The sequence below is a fragment of the Labeo rohita genome, chromosome 22 (assembly GCF_022985175.1).
Source record: "Labeo rohita strain BAU-BD-2019 chromosome 22, IGBB_LRoh.1.0, whole genome shotgun sequence".
Taxonomy (NCBI): domain Eukaryota; kingdom Metazoa; phylum Chordata; class Actinopteri; order Cypriniformes; family Cyprinidae; genus Labeo; species Labeo rohita.
The window spans coordinates 36,021,709-36,043,211 of NC_066890.1; the positions used below are offsets into that span (position 1 = coordinate 36,021,709).

The 21,503-nt window shown below is 36.2% G+C and overlaps 2 protein-coding genes across 2 annotated transcripts; both read right to left on the reverse strand.

Moving 5' to 3' along the window:
• Positions 1-220: 220 nt before the first annotated feature.
• mstna (myostatin a) lies at positions 221-6,234 on the reverse strand. The gene is made up of 4 exons (XM_051095064.1): positions 5,713-6,234; positions 4,158-4,663; positions 2,453-2,817; positions 221-1,332 (listed from the first exon to the last, which is right to left on the reverse strand). Exons 2-4 carry the CDS (start codon positions 4,537-4,539, stop codon positions 964-966), a joined length of 1,116 nt encoding a protein of 371 aa, XP_050951021.1. The 5' UTR covers positions 4,540-4,663; positions 5,713-6,234; the 3' UTR covers positions 221-963.
• A 109-nt stretch (positions 6,235-6,343) lies between these two features.
• On the reverse strand, positions 6,344-20,298 carry ftcd (formimidoyltransferase cyclodeaminase). The gene is given in 15 exon segments (XM_051095073.1): positions 6,344-7,311; positions 7,520-7,615; positions 7,779-7,917; positions 11,461-11,504; positions 11,667-11,828; positions 13,273-13,402; positions 13,491-13,552; positions 13,641-13,772; positions 13,855-13,992; positions 14,154-14,331; positions 14,581-14,582; positions 17,887-17,975; positions 18,081-18,209; positions 18,296-18,479; positions 20,113-20,298. Coding segments are annotated over 15 exon segments (1,623 nt in total). The 5' UTR covers positions 20,167-20,298; the 3' UTR covers positions 6,344-7,227.
• Positions 20,299-21,503: the final 1,205 nt, after the last annotated feature.

Below are 21,503 nucleotides of genomic sequence, written 5' to 3' on the forward strand. Positions count from 1 at the left end.
GTTGCCTCACGGGGCCTCCATCACACTGGGAGCCCTCCAGAAAACAAAATAAAACAGGAGAGGCTTTAGCTTCCATGGAATATGGGTTTGTTGCTTTTGAGCACCATAATGTGCTCCACATGCTTGGAACGGTGTCAATGGTGTCACTCTGTTAAGGGTTACAAAGGGACAACACTGAAGAGGTCCTTTGAGGACATGCGAAAACAACTCCTCAGAGACGTCAGTGATAGGCATTTTACTTGGTATGACAGATCAAAACTACAACATGATTTTGAGCCATAGAATCTATACAATTAAACAATTCACAATGTCCATCTCTAGCCTAAGAGACACTGTGTAGGCTAAGTAGTGAATTGGCAGTTTAATCAGATGCGTGCTTTTGGATAGTTGACATGTTCCAGCAATGTCTACTGAAAGCATTATTTGTATGTTTAAAAACCGTGAACGGTTACAGCAATGAAAAGGTATTCCTATTCCTATCATTTGTCAGCTACCCATATGCTATGAAACAACTGCTGAATATTGTTTGGACGTCATGTTGAGTGAGATTCTTGGTCAGTGTTCCTGTTTTTGGGTCACTGGGGGATAAGTGACTTTATATAAATAATCAACTATACAACCCCCTTTGGCATTAATTTAAAACTTCAAAGTACTTGCAATTTTTACATTCTGATATCAAGCTGGTAAAGCCCATCAGGTCATATCTATGTTCAAATGCATTCACAGAGGAAGCCTTATACCTTCATAAACAAAGAAACCCTTGTCACCTTGGAACTAATTGTCCTTGTGTGCAACAGTCGTTGAGAACAAACTAAAGAATTGGATAAGTTGGTTTGTTGGGATCCTGGTGTGGTCAATGGTTTAAGCAGGAACTATTTTGTCAGGGACAAGGTAAAGGTTATTTTCACTTCCCCTCTGGTCCAGAGCCGTTAGGGCTTGTTGTCGTTGAGACTCAAGAAGCTCTCAAGAGCAGCCGCAAAGGTCTACGACCATCGAAGGGATTTTTCCGTAGATTATCTGCTCACGGTCGTTGAAATACAGCATGTTTATGGGCGACATCTTGGTGGGTGTGCAGCAGGGGCCTGCGCTGCCCCGAGGGTTGGCCTTGTTGACGATGTGACTGTGGGGGTACTTCTGCACGCATTCGCCAGAGCAGTAATTGGCCTTGTAGCGCTTGGGGGCAATTATCCAGTCCCACCCGAATTCCTCAAAGTCAACGGTGAGTGGATACCGGCAGCAACGTGACTCAGTGGAGTGTTCATCACAATCGAGGCCAGTGTCTCGTCTGGACCGTTTGCCATTGTCTGATATTTTCACCTCCAGGAAGGGTTGCTGGAAGGGCGGACATGAGAACAATTAGCCACAATTAGTCATGGTAATTTAAGTTCAAAAGTGCAATTAAGCACATACTTGACTTTTTACAGGAACAAGCCCTTCCCCCCTTGAATGTATCTTGTCCTCCACCATTACCCTGAAAATTCTTTAAGCTTTGGCAGGATCTACCAAGATGAATAAGTTTTGACAACATCTTGAAGATGTGTTAAAACTCCACAGGGGTGTCCAAACTTGGTCCTGTAGGGCCACTGTCCTGCAGAGTTTAGCTTCAGCCCTAATTAAACACACCTGAACACACCTTACTAAGCATACTGGAAACTTCCAGGCATGTGTGGTGAGGCAGGTTGGAGCTAAACTCTGCAGGACACTGGCCTTCCTGGAACGGGTTTGGACACCCCTACTTTGTCCACTAGACCAGTGGTTCCCAACCACATTCCTGGAGATTCCTGGAGGTCCCTCGGCAGTGCATATTTTGCATGTCATCTTATTCAAAAGCACCTGATTCTGGTCATTAACTTGTTAGTAGAAACTCCAAGACCTGAAATCAGTGTGTCGGACAAAATGTGCAGTGTTGGGGGGCCTCCAGGAACAGGGTTGGAAACCATTGCACTAGAAGGGGTCTCCAAACTCGGTCCTGGAGGGCTGGTGTCCTGCAGAGTGTAGCTTCAACCATAATTAAACACACCTGCACTAGCTAATCAAGGTCTTACTAGGCATACTAGAAACTTCCAGGTGAGTTCAGGCACGTTGGACCTAAACTCTGCAAGACACTGGCCCTCCAGGACCGAGTTTGGGCAACCCTGCTCCAGGCATTTGTGTTGAGGCAAGTTGAAGCTAAACTCTGTAGGACACCAGCTTTCCAGGACTGAGTTTGGAGACCCTTGCTGTAAGGTAAGACCACCTACACCAGGGGTGCCCAGTCCTGTTCCTGGAGATCTGCTATACCTGCAGAGTTCAGTTCTAACCCTGATCAAACACACCTGTCTGTAATTTTCAAGTGCTCCTGAAGATATTTATTAGTTGGTTCAGGTGTGTTTGATCAGGGTTGGAGCTACACGTTCATAAATCTTTGGCAGAATTAAAGTTTGTCCAGCATTTGATGCATGCATCGACTTACCAGTCCTTCTTCTCCAGATTCTGCGGAGGTCACAGCCAGATCATTTCCATTTGCGTCAAAGGCCTTGATTTCTATCCCAAAGTTACTCTCAGGCTGTTTGAGCCACAACTGCAACAGCTGCTTCATGTCAATGTGCTGCCAGGAGTTTGTCTGGGCGTTCACGTCAATTTTCTGTGCACGTATTCTGGAGTGGTTGTTCCCTTCGGACCTCAGGTGAGATATCTGGATGAAGACTGTGGTTGGCTCCTCAGCTGGTCGGAGGTAAATCCAGAGCAGGGCCTTGAGGATGCTGTTAGGCATAATCTTTGGGCTCAGTGAGAACATGCAACACTTCGGCATTCCCTCAAGATGGGTGATGGCTTGAGCTGCAAGGTATGAAATTTACTAAGACCATGTAAACCAGGGCTGGGTAACTCCAGTTCTGGAGGGCCACTGTCCTGCAGAGTTCAGCTCCAACCCTAGTCAAACACACCTGAACAAGCTAATCAGTGCCTTCAAGATCACTAGAAAACTACATGTAGGTGTATTTGATTAGGGTTGGAACTAAACTCTGAACAGTGGCCCTCCAGCATCGAAGTCATCCTGATGTACACTTTTTTCACCTTATACTCTCAGGAATAAAATGTGCAAAATTTGTACCTTCAGAGGTACTAGAAATTGTTACGAGAGCAGAACCCTTAAAGGAACAACTTAGCATCTTATTTACCCCTAAGGGTTCACAGTAGTACTCTAAGGTACTAATATGCACCTTTCTGGGGCAGATAAGATACAAAGTTGTCCCTTTAGGGCAGGGTCACCACACTTGGTCCTGGAAGGCCAGTGTCCTACAGAGTTTAGCTCCAACCTTAATCAAACACACCTGAACCAGCTAATCAGGGTCTTAATAGGTATACTTGAAACTTCCAGGCAGGTGTGTTGAGGCAAGTTGGAGCTAAACTCTGCAGGACACCGGCCCTCCAGAATCAAGTTTGGGGACCCCTGCTTTAGGGGTACAACAGCCACATTGACACGCTGTTGTGACATCCCTAAATTATTTCTCCTAAGACCACTGTCCTGCAAATATAAGTTCTTCAAAAACTGATTACTTGAAAGTTCCAGAGAGGTGTGTTTTATTATTACTTTTGGAACAAAAAACTGCGGGACACCGGGGCAGAGTTGCCTATCTCTGCAAAAGTTTATGCCAAAATCCTAAATTCCTAAATCCTAAACAAAATTAAAGTTCTCCAAACAGTATAAAAACCTTCATTAATCTTTCTTTACTCTTTACTTTTTCTGCTGACATTGGTGGAAAATATAAATCACCACAGTTTGGCTTGGCATTAATGGAGTAAGTACTGTATTTAGGCAGAAACTGAAATTTCCATTGAAATTCTTTGAAAAGTTCCATTATTTTCACAGGCCAAATGTGCTTTGTATGTTGTCTCTTGGTGCACAGCTTTGCGTAAAACAAGGTTTGTTGCCTTTGGCCAGCTTCCAGCAACAGCTGAATGAATGAACTATAGTCAGTTCATAGTCAACCCTTTCAGATAATACAATGGCCCCTTAAAAATTTTAACATTAAAGCCACACTTTAGAAAGTATGAATGCATTCAAAAACAAACCAAGTAGCATCTGCAAATGAAGTCACTTAACATACATTCTTTGTGACCTTTGTGTCCCAATATGTTTGTGGTTACTATATATTGCAGTGCATCATGGTACTTACGTTCTGTGGCCATGGTAATGATGGTCTCACTGCTGCCACCTTGTTCCTCATCCTCACTAATGCCTCCATTTTGGTCATACTGATCCAGGAGCTCTTGCAGTGGAGGTGCCTTGGGTAAGAGTAGCTTGACTGTATCTCTGCTTATATTCGGAGCCTGTTCAAGTCGCAGGATGCTCAAAATCTGAGACTTAATGGAGTGCAGGCGCATGAGTTTACTCTGCTGTCTAAACTGACAGGTCGTGCACTGGCCATTGTCGTCTCCAGTCGTCACAAATGCTTGCGATGTTGTTGTTGTTGTTGTTGTTGCTGCAGTTGCTGCACTCAGGTTCTGACTGTGTGACCCCAGCACACTCCAAAAGCTCAGATAAAGAAGGATAAACATGGTTTCTGATGTGTCTTTGTAGACAGTTACGCATTTGGGAACAGACAGCCTTTTATGCAATCTCTCCAAACAGCACTGGACAGATGTTCAGCCTCCCAGGCAGTTTTATACTTAAGATTCCCTGCTGTTAGATATCGCATGATTGGTGGGATTGATAAGAACAAGTCCAGATGAGATACCACAGAGAGCTTCACGTCTTTGAGTTTTGATTTGAGGATTTTCAGGGACTGTCTATTTTGTTATATCCTATAAATTTCATGTGCAAATACCATAAATCTCATATGAATTTCTCAAGAGTGGTAGGTTGTTTTGAAAGGTTTTTAAAGTGTTGCTGTTAAGTGTTTCTTGGTGGTTTCTATGGGTTTCTGAGTGATTTTAGCTTGCTGCTATAATTGTGTAGTGTGCATAGTAGTCGCTAAGTTGTTTTGGATCAAGTGGAGTACATCCCAGATTTTTCTCAAGGCAAAAAATCTCTCAACTAATGCTTTTAAATGTACATGAGAGGCAGTTGGTATTACCCCTGCTAAAAAACAATAGACACTATCACGAAATCTGTAACAGTTTTACTGGTTATATTGGAAACTGTAATGGACCATGTTGGTCTCTACTGGTAATTGGTCACCTTCTATTGGTGGCTTGTTAAAACCAATAAACCCTAAGGGAATATGTCCCAAAACACACTACAGAAAACAATTTTTAATGGGTTTTTTTTTAATGTAGTGGAAACCGTTAGAACTTTCTGTGATGGTTCTATTGTTCTTTTCAGTAGGGACATTACGATAATATATAAGGTTAAATTAAACTGATTTGTATACAAGTGCTTAAATTACACTCAATTAAGTTTCTATAATGCTAAAGTTACTATTACATAATTATAATTCTTCTCCAAAGGGGTTTGCTGAAATATAAATATTTAAATTCTGTCATAAAAACATGACATATTTATTCAAACATAAATTAAATACTGAAGAACATACAAAATTATAATGAATATGTTATATGGTGGATATATTTAGCAAAATCTAGAGTTAATTTGTCTAGCTGACCAGTTTATGCCTGAGGTAAATGTGACGTGACATTGTTTACAAGCTGTTATATTGACGATTGAACACTGATTGAACGATTACATGAGGATACGGATTTTGGTAAGTTGTACTCTTTCTTTTAACAAACCTTTGGGTGTTCATTCATGTTTGTTTCGTGCTGAAACGAAGGAGACGATCAGTTCACGTACCGCTTCTCTTGAACTGAGGCGCCAAAGCGATCTGTCACGCCACATTAAAACGCGCCAAAACGCGTTAGAATTTTGAATCTGAGACGTTTTCTGACTGAAAACAGGCTAGACTAATCGAAAATGAGAATCGATTAAAATCGATTTTTTTTTTACCCAGGCCTATAGTGCGCAGCTGATAGTATGCACCTGAAAATGAGTGTATAAGTAAACACAACCTTTTTTATATTGATGAATGCTTTGACTCAGGAATATGCAGAAATGATTACTGAGGACATTATTGCTACAGCTGTCCTGTAGCAACTTCAGACACAAATGTCTCTCCTCTATCTCTCTTTTTCAGCAGTGTGGCATTAATAGATGCATACATAACAACAGATGACAGCTAGGCAAGAATAGAGGAAGTGGGATATTAAGGGTGGCTTTTGGTGGGTCAGTCACTGCACCACCTGCTGGTGGATCATCAAGTTCTTTCAGAACAACTAACACTCCTCAGTGAGGTAAAATCAGGTGTAATGGAGAATAAACCAGTTTTTAATGAAATATTTGCAATGATAAAACCAAAATCATTAATCTGTTGGTTATTTGATCAGTTTATTGGAGGCATGTTAGTGTACATAATGACCAATCATTACAACTATAAGATCTACCTTGGATTTAGACACAGGATGAGTCAGATTATTCAGAATATGACACCACAAACCACAACTCTGTTTTAATTAATGAAAAATATCAGGCTCGTTTGCATACCTATAAAGTGTTGCACTGCAATTGCTTCACTTATTACATTGTCACTCACTTTAAATTAGTTTGTTGGAAGTGGCAAGAAAGGTATTTCTGGATTGTCTATTGAAATATGAGAGCTGCTTGTCTGTGCAAACCTCGCTGCTGTTATCCTAAAATATTTGGTTGGTTGCCAGTGCATTGAAAAGTTGTTGCTATGATCTTCTGGCTGTTTGCTTATTGTCAAAAGAAGCACCCTGTTATTCTTGTCACACCTTTAGTGTAAGTTTGCAAGATTTGTTTTTGCCAAAAAGCCATCCTTAAATTGATAGTTCACCCAAAAAATGAAAATTCTGCATTAATTACTCACCCTCATGTTGTTCCAAACACATAAGACCTTTTCATCTTCAGAACACAGATTAAGATATTTTTGATGAAATCTGAGCGCTTTCTGACCTTGCATAGACAGCAATGCAACTACATTGATAAAATAGTCTAGGAAACACAGTGGTTCAACCGTAATTTTATGAAGCTACAAGAATACTTTTTTTGAACTTGGTAGTTCATCCAGAGTCAAAACGCTCTCGGATTTCATCAAAAATATCTTAATTTGTGTCTTACGGGTTTGGAACGACACAGTGAGATGCTCCTACAATGAAGTCTATAGGTCATGCACCAGAGAATTTTATAGTATCAGTTTGTCTTTATAGATCTGGTGTGAATTACAGTCTGCTTCATTTCCGCTGGTCAGCCATCTGCAGTGCTACGTTAGCATTCTCTCTGGCGTTCTTTAACAGCGCAGACACTTTTGCTTCAGTCTGAAAATCAACAAACCACAAAAACTACCATGATCACCAGGAACAATTCCAATTAGCTTTTTGACATTTCTGAGTTCCTCAAAACAAGTTTCGTATCACTTAAAGTGTGGTTACTGAATGCCGAAAAATGTGTAGGTTATTAAAGTGCTCTATGGGAATCCTGACCTATAAACACAATAGTAGTCATTAAATGCTTTCTGATACTTACGGCAGCCCTAAACGAAGCATCCGGGATATCCTTCAGGTTTATAATAACATTGTAATACGCTCCAAATACGGCTGTTTCCAAAGCTTTAGCTGCCACCTGCACATGACGGGAATCATGCATTGAAAATATGCTGATATCAGCTTATGAACAAATTTCAAAGTCATGCCAAATCAGCATTTTGGTCTTAGTGAAAAGTGCTTTGTTTGGACGGATTTTTTTTTCATCACAAGCACATATTTAAAAAATATTATAGTCTCACCTGAATGTCTGATTTACATGCCACGTTTCCATACTTCACCATCTCTTTGAGAATGGGCCACAGTGTGTTTATTCTCTCTGCCAGAGACAGAGGGACACCCACTGCCGCCTTCAAACCCTCTTGCATGGCTTCCTCCCTCCTGTCAAAGAACAACATTCAGTTAATCAGTCTCAGTTTCAAAAATATAGCTGCTAGCAGCAATTAAAGGGCCAACAGAGGTAAAATGAAGAGCTAAGGAGCGTCTTTAGTTACTCAAAACAGGCTTCTCCAACCCTGCTCCTGGAGAACTACCTTCCTCCAGACTTAATTAAGTAGCCCCGAACACCTTGATTAGCTGGTTCATTCGTGTTTGATTAGGGTTGGAGCTGAATTCTGCAGTACAGTAGCTCTCCAGGAGCAGGTTTGGACACCCATGTTAAAGACATGATTTGTTGATACAAAATTTTACTACAAAACTCAAAATGGCCTATGCCAAAATTAGATACTGTTTGATTCAGTATGCCGTTCCAAATCTAACTAGACCAATCTTATGATTTTTGGCCAAACTGGTCAGAAGTTATAAGTAGAAATGTCAATATTTTATATCTTTTGACCAGTAGGTGGTGCAGAAACTCCTTATGTGCCCTCAGGTCGTGTTTGTTATAACACATACCAAGTTTGGTCAATTCCACTAAAGCGTTGTGCAGATATAGCACTTCATCAGATTCGTTAGTGTGCTGATAAATTTTTGCCAGAATGCTCTGAAGATGATCTGAGCCAGTTTTGGTGAAAATTGGACAAACTGTCCAAAACTATGATGAGTCCAAAAAAGTAGTAATTTAGGAAAATTCAGAATTGTGAATCTTGACCATAGAAATTAATTTTTGTATGCATTCAACTATGAGCCAAGGAATCAGAAGAAAAATTAATTTTACTTTTAGACCTTATGGTTCAAAAGTTATTAGCAACATGAGTGCAAATTTGGCCTGTTGGTGGCGCTAGACAGTCTGAGTTAGAGACTCCAAATTTGCTGTGGTTAATAATGAGACTGTCCTTTATCCGTGTGCCAAATTTAAAAACTTTCTCGCAAGCGATTCTATAAGATTCATTACAATACGTTAAAGCATTTGAAAAATACAGCATTTTACTACAAAATTAGATGTGGTCTACGCTCAAAATGCCTGACATAGGAAAATTTGGTACATTTGATTCGGTATGGCTTCTGGTCAAACTGTTTAGAATATATAAACAAAAATGTTAAATTTTTACATCTTTAAGGTGGTGCCAAAACTATTTATGTGCCCTCAGGTCATCCTTGTAACACATTCCAAGTTTGGTCAGAATCCGCTAAAGCATTGTTGAGATATAGCCTCACATTCCTTTTTGTGCAAATTTTGTCAAATTCGTTAATGCGTTTTACGAAAGCGTTTTTGGTATATCAAGATTTTGACAACTTTTTTGCCAGCATTGTCCGATGATGATCTGAGCCAATTTTGGTGAAAATCAGACAAACCATCTAATACGAGTTCAAAAAAATAGATTTCTAGCAAAATTCTAAATTTTGAATAATGTTGGACCATAGAAATGTACATTTTGTTATGATTAAGGAATCAGAGGAAAAAGAATTTTGATTCTCAACCCCACGGTTCAGAAGTTATTAGCAGAAATATAAGTGCAAATTTGGCCTGTTGGTGGCGCTAGAGAGTTTGAGATAGAGACTCCAAATTTGCTGTGGTTAATGATGAGACTGTCCTCTATCCGTGTGCCAAATTTCATACCTTTCTCGCAAGTGATTCTATAAGATTCATAACAATTCGTTAAACTGTTTGATAACATCTGCCAGAATGCTCTAAAAAAGGAAAGTAGATATTTCGGAAGATTCAATATTGCAAAAAATCTTGACCGTAGAAATTAACATTTTTGTACGCATTCAACTGTGAGCCAAGGAATCAGAAGAAAAATTTTGCTTGTGGACCTTACAGTTCAAATGATATTAGCAAAAACATGAGTGCAAATTTGGCCTGTTGGTGGCGCTAGAGAGTTTGAGTTAGAGACTCCAAATTTGCTGTGATTAATGATGAGACTGTCCTCTATCCGTGTGCCAAATTTCACAACTTTCTTGCAAGAGATTCTATAACGTTCATAAGATTCATAACAATAAGTTAAAGCGTTTGAAAACTACAGCATTTTACTACAAAATTTGAAATGGTCCGCACTCAAAATTTGGTATTGTTTGATTCGGTATGCTACTGCGAATCTAACAAGATCCCTCTTATGATTTATGGTCAAAGTGTTCAGAAAATATAAACAAAAATGTCAAATTTTTATACCTTTTGACCAGTAGGTGGTGCCAAAACTTTTTATGTGCCCCCAGGTCATGCTTGTTATAACACATACCAAGTTTGGTCTGAATCTAAATCCTGTTGCGAAAATGTAGCCTCATGTCCATTTTTGTGCAAATTTCGTCAAATTCGTTAACACATTTTATGAAAACGGTTTGGTATATCAAAAAGATTTTGATAACTTTCTGCCAGAATGGTCTAAAAATGAAAGTAGATATTTCGTAAAATTCAGTATTGCAAAAAATATTGACCGTAGAAATTAAAATTTTTGTACGCATTCAGCTATGAGCCAAGGAATCAGAAGAAAAAGAATTTTGCTTGTGGAACTTATGGTTCAAAAGATATTAGCAAAAACATGAGTGCAACTTTGGCCTGTTGGTGGCGCTAGAGAGTTTGAGTTAGAAACTCCAAATTTGCTGTGGTTAATGATGAGACTGTCCTCTATCTGTGTGCCAAATGTCACAACTTCCTCGCAAGAGGACGAGTTAGAAAATGTAAAATTGTTGTAGAAATTACAATTTTGGTACGAGTCAAGGAATCTGAGGTAAAAGGAAATTTGCTTCTAGACCTCACGGTTCAAAAGATATTAGCAGAAACACAAGTACAAATTTGGCCTATTGGTGGCGCTAGAGAGTTTGAGTTAGAGACTCCAAATTTGCTGTGATGAATGATGAGACTGTCCTCTATCTCAGTTGTCTTCAAACCTGTCCTGGAGGCACCCTTGCCCTGCACATTTTGTATGTCTCCCTTATTAGACACCCAAATCAGGCCTTGCAGTCTTTACCAATGAGCTTATGATTTGAATCGGGTGTGTCAGATAAAGGACAAATGCAAAATGTGTCGGCAGGGGTGCCTCCAGGACAGGTTTGAAAACCACTGCTGTGTGCCAAATTTCATAACTTTCCCTCAAATGGTTTTATAGGCTGCCATAGACTTCCAGAGTGGAAGAAGAAGAAGAAGAAGAAGAAATCCAACAGATACAGTAAGTGCCTTGTCCCAAAATAACTGTATCCAAAGGTTGTCGTAGTTACTGTGCCATGTTTATGTGTGTTTTTGCCAGTGCAGTTGTAATTTGTATTCTATAATTGCATCTCCACAAAGAGAAAAGTTTACTTTGGCAGATAAATGCTAGTTTAACGGTTGTGTAACATGGTAGTTATATTAGTCAGGATGTTCCCCTGCCTGTTTGTTTTTGTGATGTATGACATGTCTTTACATCAATCAGATGCTTAAACTGGTTTAGCATGATACAGAATGTTCCTTTATTTTCTTGTGACATGTATTGTCTTTAGTTTAACTGATGAAAATGTCAGTGTCAAACTTTTTGTTTGTTTAAACATCACAGATGCGATGAACCATACCTTTTGATTTCATCAGGTGTGCCTTTGGGCAATTTCAGAGCGGCCTGTAAAGAGAAACACGCAAGTAAACAATTATCGCATTTTTGGTGCGTGACAATGTATGTTACGCAAGTGGCCTATATATATAATGGCAATTTTATTAATGCATTTTAAGTGGCCAAATACTTTTAAAGCCATTGTACATTGTTTATATGTGGGTCATGTACCATGTAGCTGTTGAAGGCTGTTGAATCAGCATCCACTTTTAGTAATAAGTCGTTCACAGCTTCATGAAATGGAGGGATGAGTTTCCTCATTTCCGCATCCAGAGATTCAAACTGCCTCTTCCCGTACGTCATCTGACCGACCATGCAGCCCAGAGCAGCACCCTTACAATGAGACAGATACGCATAAAAATAAGTAATATATATGACAATAAAATATTCTATATTATTTTTTAAAAATCTATAAATAAAATACAAAAATATCATTATAAATATATTTTATGTAGAATTTTGAATATATATATATATATATATATATAATATTTGTTCAAAATTCTTAAAATACATATAAAATAAAAATACTATTATTGATAATTAATGATTAAAAATGTGGCTGTGGGTGTATATAATATTCAAAAATGTAAAAAAAAAACACATATTTTATATTTTATATATTTTATGTTTATGAATTTTTATATATATATATATATATAAATTTAAAATAAACATGTGAATATACATATTTTATAAGTATCTATAATCTTATAAATATATATATATATAAATATTCCTATATATAATTATTATATTAGATACTGTTAGAGATAAATTAAAAAGTATTAAAATACATATAAAATTAAAATATTACGATATATATGGATTATATATATATATATATATATATATATATATATATATATATATATATATATATATATATACACACACACACACAATTTATTATTATTAATATTATATTATATATTACCATAAATCTATTACAATTGTATAGATTTTTATATATATATATATATATATATATATATTCAAAATTATTACAATTATATTATTATTATTATAATCCAACATCCAACATAAGTGATTACAAATAATAAAAATATATAAATATTTTTAAAATACATGAACAAAAATGATAGATATTTAAAAGTATTAAAATACATATAAAAATATTACAGTATATATACACACACGCAATTTATTACAATTTTTGACAATTTTATAGATGTTATTATATATATATATATCTATATATATATATGTGTGTGTGTGTGTGTGTGTGTGTGTATATGTTCATATATGTGACCCTGGACCACAAAACCAGTCATAAGTGTCAATTTTTCAAAATTGAGCTTTATACATCATCTGAAAGCTTAATAAATAAGCTTTCCATTGATGTATGGTTTGTTAGGACAGGATAATATTTGGCCGAGATATAACTATTTCAGTGTATGGAATCTGAGGGTGCAAAAAAATCAAAATATTGAGAAAATCACTTTTAAAGTTGTCCAAATTAAGTTCTTTGCAATGCATATTACTAATCAAATTTTGATATATTTACAGAAGGAAATTTATAAAATATCTTCATGGAACATGATCTTTACTTAATTTCCTAATGATTTTTGGCATAAAAGGAAAATCTATAATTTTGACCCATACAATGTATTCTTGGCTATTGCTACAAATATACCCCAGCGACTTAAGACTGGTTTTGTGGTCCAGGGTCACATATATTATTATTATTATTATTATTATTGTTATTATAATCCAAAAATGATTCAAATTCATATAAAATTATATATATGAATACCATAGCAGCGATTGCAGCAGAAACGGACCCTCCACCAGGAGCTGCTGTTCTGGCCCCAACGCTGTGGACAAACTTCTGTAGAGACAGAGACACTAGCCGGCCATTGTCCTGATTGTCCCGTACCATATACCTAAACTCAGCATCAACCAATCAGACACAGTGCTTCAGCCAGAAAAATAAAGTCAGTTTTTATATGTATAATGTATCTTGAGTCTTACTCTATGATTCTCTCCTTTGGAACAAACGGCCCCAAAGAGTCGAGCCCTAATTTGCTGATAACCTGATAGAACAATGAATGAAAGAGGAATAAAATAAGATCTTTGATTTGCTGCTGTGTTGAATGTTTAACCATGTTAATTTGAACCCACCAATCGGATTTTGTGCTCTTCTTCCACAACGAAGAGCTTTTCTTTTTGGATGTAGAAATCGGCACACTCCAGCATCGCCTTCAGAGGAATCAGACCGACTATCTGAGACCCCACCACTGGAAGATTCAAATCCTGGACAGGTAGAATGAACAAATCCGATTCACTTCTGATTCAATTTCAAATGATTCCGATTCAGCTCTGAATATGAACTCACCTTGGCATCTCTACAGATCTCCTCATACACCGTGTGCATGGGCGTCACCTCAAAGTCCAGGATGTTGGTGGACACCTGAGCCAGGTTGGACTCTTCCAGGTACCATCCCATTCCCTGAACCTTTCTCAGCAGCCCAGGCTGCAGGAGGAAGATTCAGTGAAGATTCATTAACAGGAACAAGAACCTAATCAAAGCCTCAGGGAAGTGATACGTATAATTAGGTCAGATTGCATTTATTCTCAAGTTCGAGATTTGACGCACGCTTAAAACCTGCACAGTGACGTCACACACGGACCTACCTGATCTTTCCCACGGCCCTGTTCTCTAATATCCAGTGCGATTCTGTGAGCCTGTTCCTTTGTGCTCAGAAGATTCACATTGTAGGCAATGAGAAACTTTCGGGCTCCGGTGACCGTGGCGCCCCACGAAGGCACAAAGGTGGCGGGACCATATTCAGGAGCCCATTCGCTTTTTCAACTGGGGGAAAGAGAACAAAAAGTCAAAAAAGTACATTTATTAAACTGGCTTGAGAAAACCAACTTACTGATCTACTATTTAAGCTGCTGCTTCTTCTTCTGAGCCAAAATTTAGTCAGTTTCTTCTCCTAGAACTTTAAAGCTACAATCGCCAAACTTCAGACTGACCTTCCAAACTTAGACCTTCAGACTGGTCTGACTTGGTGTGCTAAGCAAAGCTTAACAACTCACTACTTATTAAAAAAAAAACAGCTAAAACCAGCCTAAGCTGGTTGGCTGCTTTGGCTGGTCTCCCAAGCTGGTTTTAAAGTGGTTTTGGCCACTTTTTGGCTTGTCTTAGCTGGTCAGGCTTGGAGATCTGCTAGAAGACCAAGCAAGCTTAAGCCAGTTACTTTCGTCTTAAATACTAGACAACCATTGGTTTTTTTTTGGCTACAATTTAGCTGTTTCTTTTACTAAATTATCTGGTTTTAGCTGTTTTAACTTTTTATTTTTTTTAGCTTATTTTTTTCTTTTTTTTTTTTTCTTTTACTAAATCAACTGGTTTTAGCTGTTTTTTTAACTGTTTTTTTTTTTTTTTTTTTTACTTTTTTGCTTAATCAAGTAGTTTTACCTAGTTAAAGATATATTTAACTTTTAATCAGCTGGTTATTTTAATCAGCTATTTTTGCTCAGTGAGCTGGTTTTAGCTGTTTTTTTTGTTTGTTTGTTTTTTACTAAATCAACTGGTTTTAGCTGTTTTTTTTTTTTTTTTTTTTTGCTTAATCAGCTAGTTTTATATACCTAATTATGTTTTTTTATGTTTTTTTTTAAATGTTTTTTTATGGTTTTAGCTGGTTGTTAACTTTTCAGCTAGTTTTAGCTGGTTAACTTTTTTTTGCAAAATCAGCTGGTTTTAACTTTTTTGTGAAATGAGCTTGTTTTAGCTGTTTTGTTTTCAATAAATTTTAGCTGGGTTTTAACTGGTCTTAACAAAATCAACTGGATTTAGCTGTTTTTTTACTAAAGCAACTAGTTTTAGCTGGTTTTAAACTGGTTTTAACTAAATCAGCGGGTTTTATCTGTTTTTAACTTTTTTGTTAAATCAGCTAGTTTTAACTTTTTAGCTTTTGTTTACTAAATCAACTGGTTTTAGCTGTTTTTATAACTGTTTTTAACTTTTTTTTTTTTTGCTTAATCAGCTGGTTTTAACTGTTTTTGCAAAATGGTTGTAGCTGTTTTGTTTTTAAATCAACTGGTTCTAACTGCTTTTTAAATATTTTTGCTAAATCAGATAGTTTGAAGTGGTTTTTGCTGTTTTTTTTACTAAATCAGCTGGTTTTAGTTGTTAACTTTTTGGGTTGCAAAATCAGCTGGCTTTAACTGTTTTAGCTATTTTTTTTGTTTTGTTTTGTTTTGGTTTTTTTTGCTAAATCAAGTAGTTTTAACAGTAGTTTTAGTAGTTTTAAACTATTTTTCAGTTTTGACGTTGTGGTAGAAATTCCCCTATGCACCTGACTTACGTTGAACCTGTTGTTTCCCGACACTCAGGTGACCTCTGACGACAATCACAGTAGCCCTGACCACACAGGGGAACCAGTTTAACCAAGTCAGGTAACAATTACAGCCACCCAGTGCCTAAGAGTCTCACTCAGAATCGGACAATGTCTCGATCACTTATGAACACTATCACTTGGGATTAGGAAATCTAATATTCCACTACACCTCATTTCAATAGTTAAACAGAAAAGCCAACGTGATGACTCATCATTTTCCTCTAATATGATTTTTTATGGCAATTCAGCAACCACCACTCTATTACTGGCAAAGCAAATCTGTTTTTTGATTACCTCAGCTTGTAAGTCAAGAGTTCTTATGGTTATTACTATTTTCAGACAAACATCTAGTTGTCTGTTCCATGTGCATTCGTTATTGCAACACACTAACTAAAGTGTTGGAACCATAGAGTGTAAAAAAAGATAGACAATCCACATTACAAGTAACGCCAGTGACATAATCAGATTACTTTTTTTAAATAACTAGTAAATAATGTATTACTTTTAAATTTACAACAAAATATCTGAATTACTTTTTCAAGTAAGTAACGTGCACTAGAATGCAGTGTTGGGGTAACACCTTACAAGTAACGTGAGTAATGTAATCAGATTACTTTTTCAAGTAACTAGTAAAGTAACATATTATTTCTAAATTTACAACAAAATATCTGATTTACTTCAAGTAAGTAACGTGCACTAGAATGCAGTGTTGGGGTAATGCATTACAAGTAACACCGGTGACGTAATCAGATTACTTTTTCAAGTAACTAATGAAATAATGCATTGCTTTTCATTTTACAACGAAATATCTGAATTACTTTTTCAAGTTAGTAACCTGCACTAGAATGCAGTGTTGGGGGTAACAGATTACAAGTAACATCAGTTACGAAATCAGATTACTTTTTCAAGTAACTAGTAAAGTAAAGCATTACTTTTAAATTTACAACACAATATCTGAATAACCTTTTCAAACAAGTAATGTACACTAGAATGAAGTGGTAAGGTAACGCATTACAAGTCACGCAAGTGATGTAATCAGATTGCTTTTTTAAGTAATTAGTAAAGTAACACATTACTTTTAAATTTACAACAAAATATCTGAATGACGTTTTCAAATAAGTAATGCGCACTAGAATGCAGTGTTGGTGGTAACGCATTACAAGTAACACGAGCGGTGTAATCAGATTATATTTTCAAGTAACGCATTACTTTTAAAATTACAACGAAATATCTGAGTTACTTTTTCAAATAAGTAAAACAAGGTCTTTTACCTTGCCAAAAATATAAATATAATCAAATAAGCAACCCCAGTGCGGATGACAAAAAGTAACACAAAAGTAACATTATGAATGACTTTCCATAAAAAGTAACTAACTCGGTTACTTTTTCATGGAGTAACGCAATATTGTAATGCATTACTTTTAAAAGTAACTTTCTCCAACACTGCTAGAATGTTTTATCCTTGAAAATCCTTTAAAAACAAATTGCAAACTAACTGGCCAGGCCATTGTTGCCACCTTGTGGACAAATCGCATAATTGGTGCGAAAAAATATGAACAACACAGAGAAATGATATAGTTTGAATGACTTTTTAGAGCATTTTTTTTTCAGGTGATCAATGATAAAAAAAAAATTGACAGCCAATCAGAATCCAAACTCAAGCGTTTAAAGCGACAGATGACAAAACGCCGAACAGATCTCACAGCAATTCGTACATTTTTGACAAATATGGCTAAATTGTACAAATTCGTTAAACCTCACTCATATGAATTGATATGATTTGTGAAAAATCATACATATTTTACGAGTAGGCAAATTCATAGGGATGTGTAAGAAGGACCACACCTAACCCCACCCCTAAACTTGACCGGCACAAAAATTGTGTGAGGTTGTACGAATTTTTAAACAGAAAGTTATTGTGCGCTAGTGTGGACGCTAATATAGTTATCGTTCTTGGTGTGAACAGGCCTTGAGAAGATCGAAAAGTGAACAGAGTTCAGGTTTAGATGAGTTCTTCATACCTTTTCTGGTAATGCTTCGTATTCCCCAGCACGGACGGAGGGAAGTGACCTTCTGCTCTCTTTTCTAGCCGCCTCTCCGTAGAGATAGACTACAAGACCAAGACAAGAATGAAAGGAGAATGAAGTTCAAAACTGAAGCGATTCTCAAATGATTCAGGTAACAAACGGCATGACCTTTGCTCGTACAAACACACCTGGCACTTTCAGCATGTCTGACAATCTCTGGCCAAATTCATTGGCACACTGTACACACTCCTCCATGCTGACGTTCTGCACTGGTATGAAAGGACACACGTCCATCGCACCCATCCGAGGATGTTCGCCTGTTCAAAAACATCATTTTTAGTAAACTAAGCAACTCATGTTACTCACGATATGGCTACACCTGCAACAGCCTCCACAGCTGTACCTGAGTGTTTGGTCATGTCTATGAGTTTAAACGCGACACGGGCGGCGTTCAGTGCCCCCTCGATGACAGCCGCAGGTGGGCCCACAAAAGTGTACACCGTCCTGTTTGTTGAAGACCCTGGGTCGACATCCAGCAAACTGCAGCCCTCCGTAGCAGAGACGGCATCAGCAATGGTGTCAATGACCTGGATATTATATATTGGTAAAAAATATTGCAAAACGCTCAATTTTACAATATTGGATTTATCATTTGTAAATTGTAGTTTTACTTAGTGTATTAACATAAGTAGTTTACTTTTTGAAGTGTGCAGTTTATATTTATAAAAAGAAATGCAATTGATTCACAAATTTCAAAACAATGCAAAAGGTGTTTAGACTGAATTTTAATGCATTTTCACAGTCTTTTGGCAATTTAAATTTAATACTTGGCCTTAATTTATATAAACAACAATAGACCTATGAATCATTTATTTCATAAAATAATTTTGAAACAGGAAAAAAAAAAAAGTTTAATCTGGTGATTGAAGTCTCAGAGTTACTGTAGCTTGTTTGATTCACTAAAATGAACCGACTCGTCTCATTCCCATAGGAATCGAACTGCGCTAGTAATGCTGTGAATTAAGAAGAACCGAATCATTATAGTGATTCATTTGGGAAACTGACAAAAAAGAACAGGCGAGTTAGTTCGGGAATCGTGTTTTTGATTTCAAAATTTCAATAAAAATACATTTCAAAAAGGTGTTTACACTGACTTCTAATGCAGTTTCACAGTCTTTTGGCATATTTTACAGTTTACTTGGCCTTTTTTGTAATCAGCCATAGACTTAGAATTATTATTTTTTTTCATAAAATAATTTTTAAAAGGGGGAAAATGTTTAATCTAGTAAAGTCTCAGACTGCATCCCAATGTGCATACTAAATATACTAAATTTTATGTGACAGTAGTAATTTTCAATGCTATTTAGGGCAGATAGGGTGGATAGTATGCACATTGGGACGCAGGGTCAGAGTTACTGTAGTGTGTTTGATTCACTAAAATGAACAAACTGAGTCGTTTGTTCAGGGACCGACTCACTCTAGTGATTCATTTAGGAACTGGACTATACTTGTTCGGTGTTTTTGGTTCACAAAAAGAACCCTGGCCGCGCTGTTTGTTTTTGACTCAGTAAAAAGAATCAACTCATTCGAGTCATTCAGGAATCGGACTACATCGTTCGTTCTGTGAATAAAAACGATCGGCTCATTTGTGATTCGTTCGGAAATATAACTACAGTGGTTGCGCCTTTTGATACAGTAAAAGAACCGTTCAGAAATCGAACTAAACGTGTGTTTACATTAAGAACCGAATCGAGGTGTTATTTATACTATAATCGTGCTAAACTGTAGGCTGTATGTTTTTGGATTTACTAAATCGAACGCGGGCATTTTTAAAATGTTTTTGAATGTGCGAGACTTCCGGTGTCATTGGATTACAGGTACTTTTCTTGTACTTAAACTAGGTTGTGTTTTAAAACGGGTATTTTTATGGTATCGTTTTATTTTGAAAGCTTAAGCACACTGGTTTGTACAGCAGTTTTTATGGTTTACTGGACTTTGTTATTCTTCTAGTTGTTGACATACAGCGAAATCATTAGTCTTGCACATTGACAGGATATAGCTTACATTTGCATGGAAAATAAGTGGTTACATTAGCAGTGTTGCAGCTTTGTTTATTAAACTGAAATTTCGGAGAATTTCAGTACGGTGTTCAAACCACATTGATGGAAGAAACGTCAACATTACTTTTTTCAATTGAACCATTCTCTATGTTTGCCTTACCTCCTTGTTACGCCCTTCTGAGAAATTGGGTACACATTCCACCAGCTTAGCCATGACTGCGAGAAAACACACACTTTCTGCACACACGCTTGTCTGCTGACTACCCTGGTTCCCAAACGTGCAACCTATAAAGCGTCGGCAAACGTATCTTTGGAATAATTAACCTGTCCTGTGGACTGGTTTTAGATCTTTTGGCAATGATTCTCCGGTCTAAACAGATAACCACTTTTGAGGAGGGGTTCTCATCAAACATTGGTCAGACTTTGGGAAACCCTCCCAAAAAAAGCTTCTGCTTCTGACTACGGCTTCGTTAAAAATTTGGGCAAGAACATAATGACATTTGGCATCTGTATATCAATATGTAGCAACAAATACAAATAACACTCAATAAGGCAGACAGTTTAATAAATGACTCTAAATAAATAAATGACTGAAAACTACCCAAACAGTTGCATCATGTCTGAAAAAGCAGGGGCTGTGATTTTCGGTTAATGAATGATCCAGACAGGGGCCAAAGAGCTGGAAGAGGAGGACAATGTACAATGTATCCCTTCCAAATGTTTTTGGATGGGACCAGAATTATGTCAAAAGTTAACACTGACATTATGCAAGAATGGGTAGTGTAAAGTTCACAAAACATTGCTCAAGTAGTCTGTGTTTACAATGCTTTTTCAAAATACTAAAAAAAAAGAAATAATATTTGTAATATTATATTATTAATATTAATTTAATATTTTTTATATTAAAAGCGATGTTTTGCAAAAATCTGATTTTCAGTGACTTGAGTTAAAAATTTAGTCAGAACATGAATTTTAAAAATGTTTTTCAATATTATTATTATTGTTATTATTGGTAGTAGTAGTAGTAATTGTGGTATTAGTGTTACATTACATTAGTTATTAGTGTTATTATAATTATATAATTTTAATTGTTAACAATAATATTATTGTATCAACAGATACAATAATACATTTAATAAAAATATTTTTCTAATTTAAAAAAATTCAATAATAATATTAAAATAATCATAATATAATATAATATAATAATAAAATATTATATAATATAATGTAATATTATATTATATTATTCTTTAAATCTATCTATATCTACTTTTTATGTAAAATTACAGTATTTTTTATAATAATAACATAGATTATTATTATTATTATTATTATTAAAATATTATAAATGTATTGATTATAATTAATATCAACAGATATAACAACATTTATTTTAATAATATTAAAATAATATAAATTTAATTATAATAATATAATAATGATAGTATTTTATTTTAATAGTATAAAATATAATATAGAATATTCTTTATTCTTTAATATCTATCTATGTCTAGCTATGTCTATCTACCTACATTTTATGTAAAATTA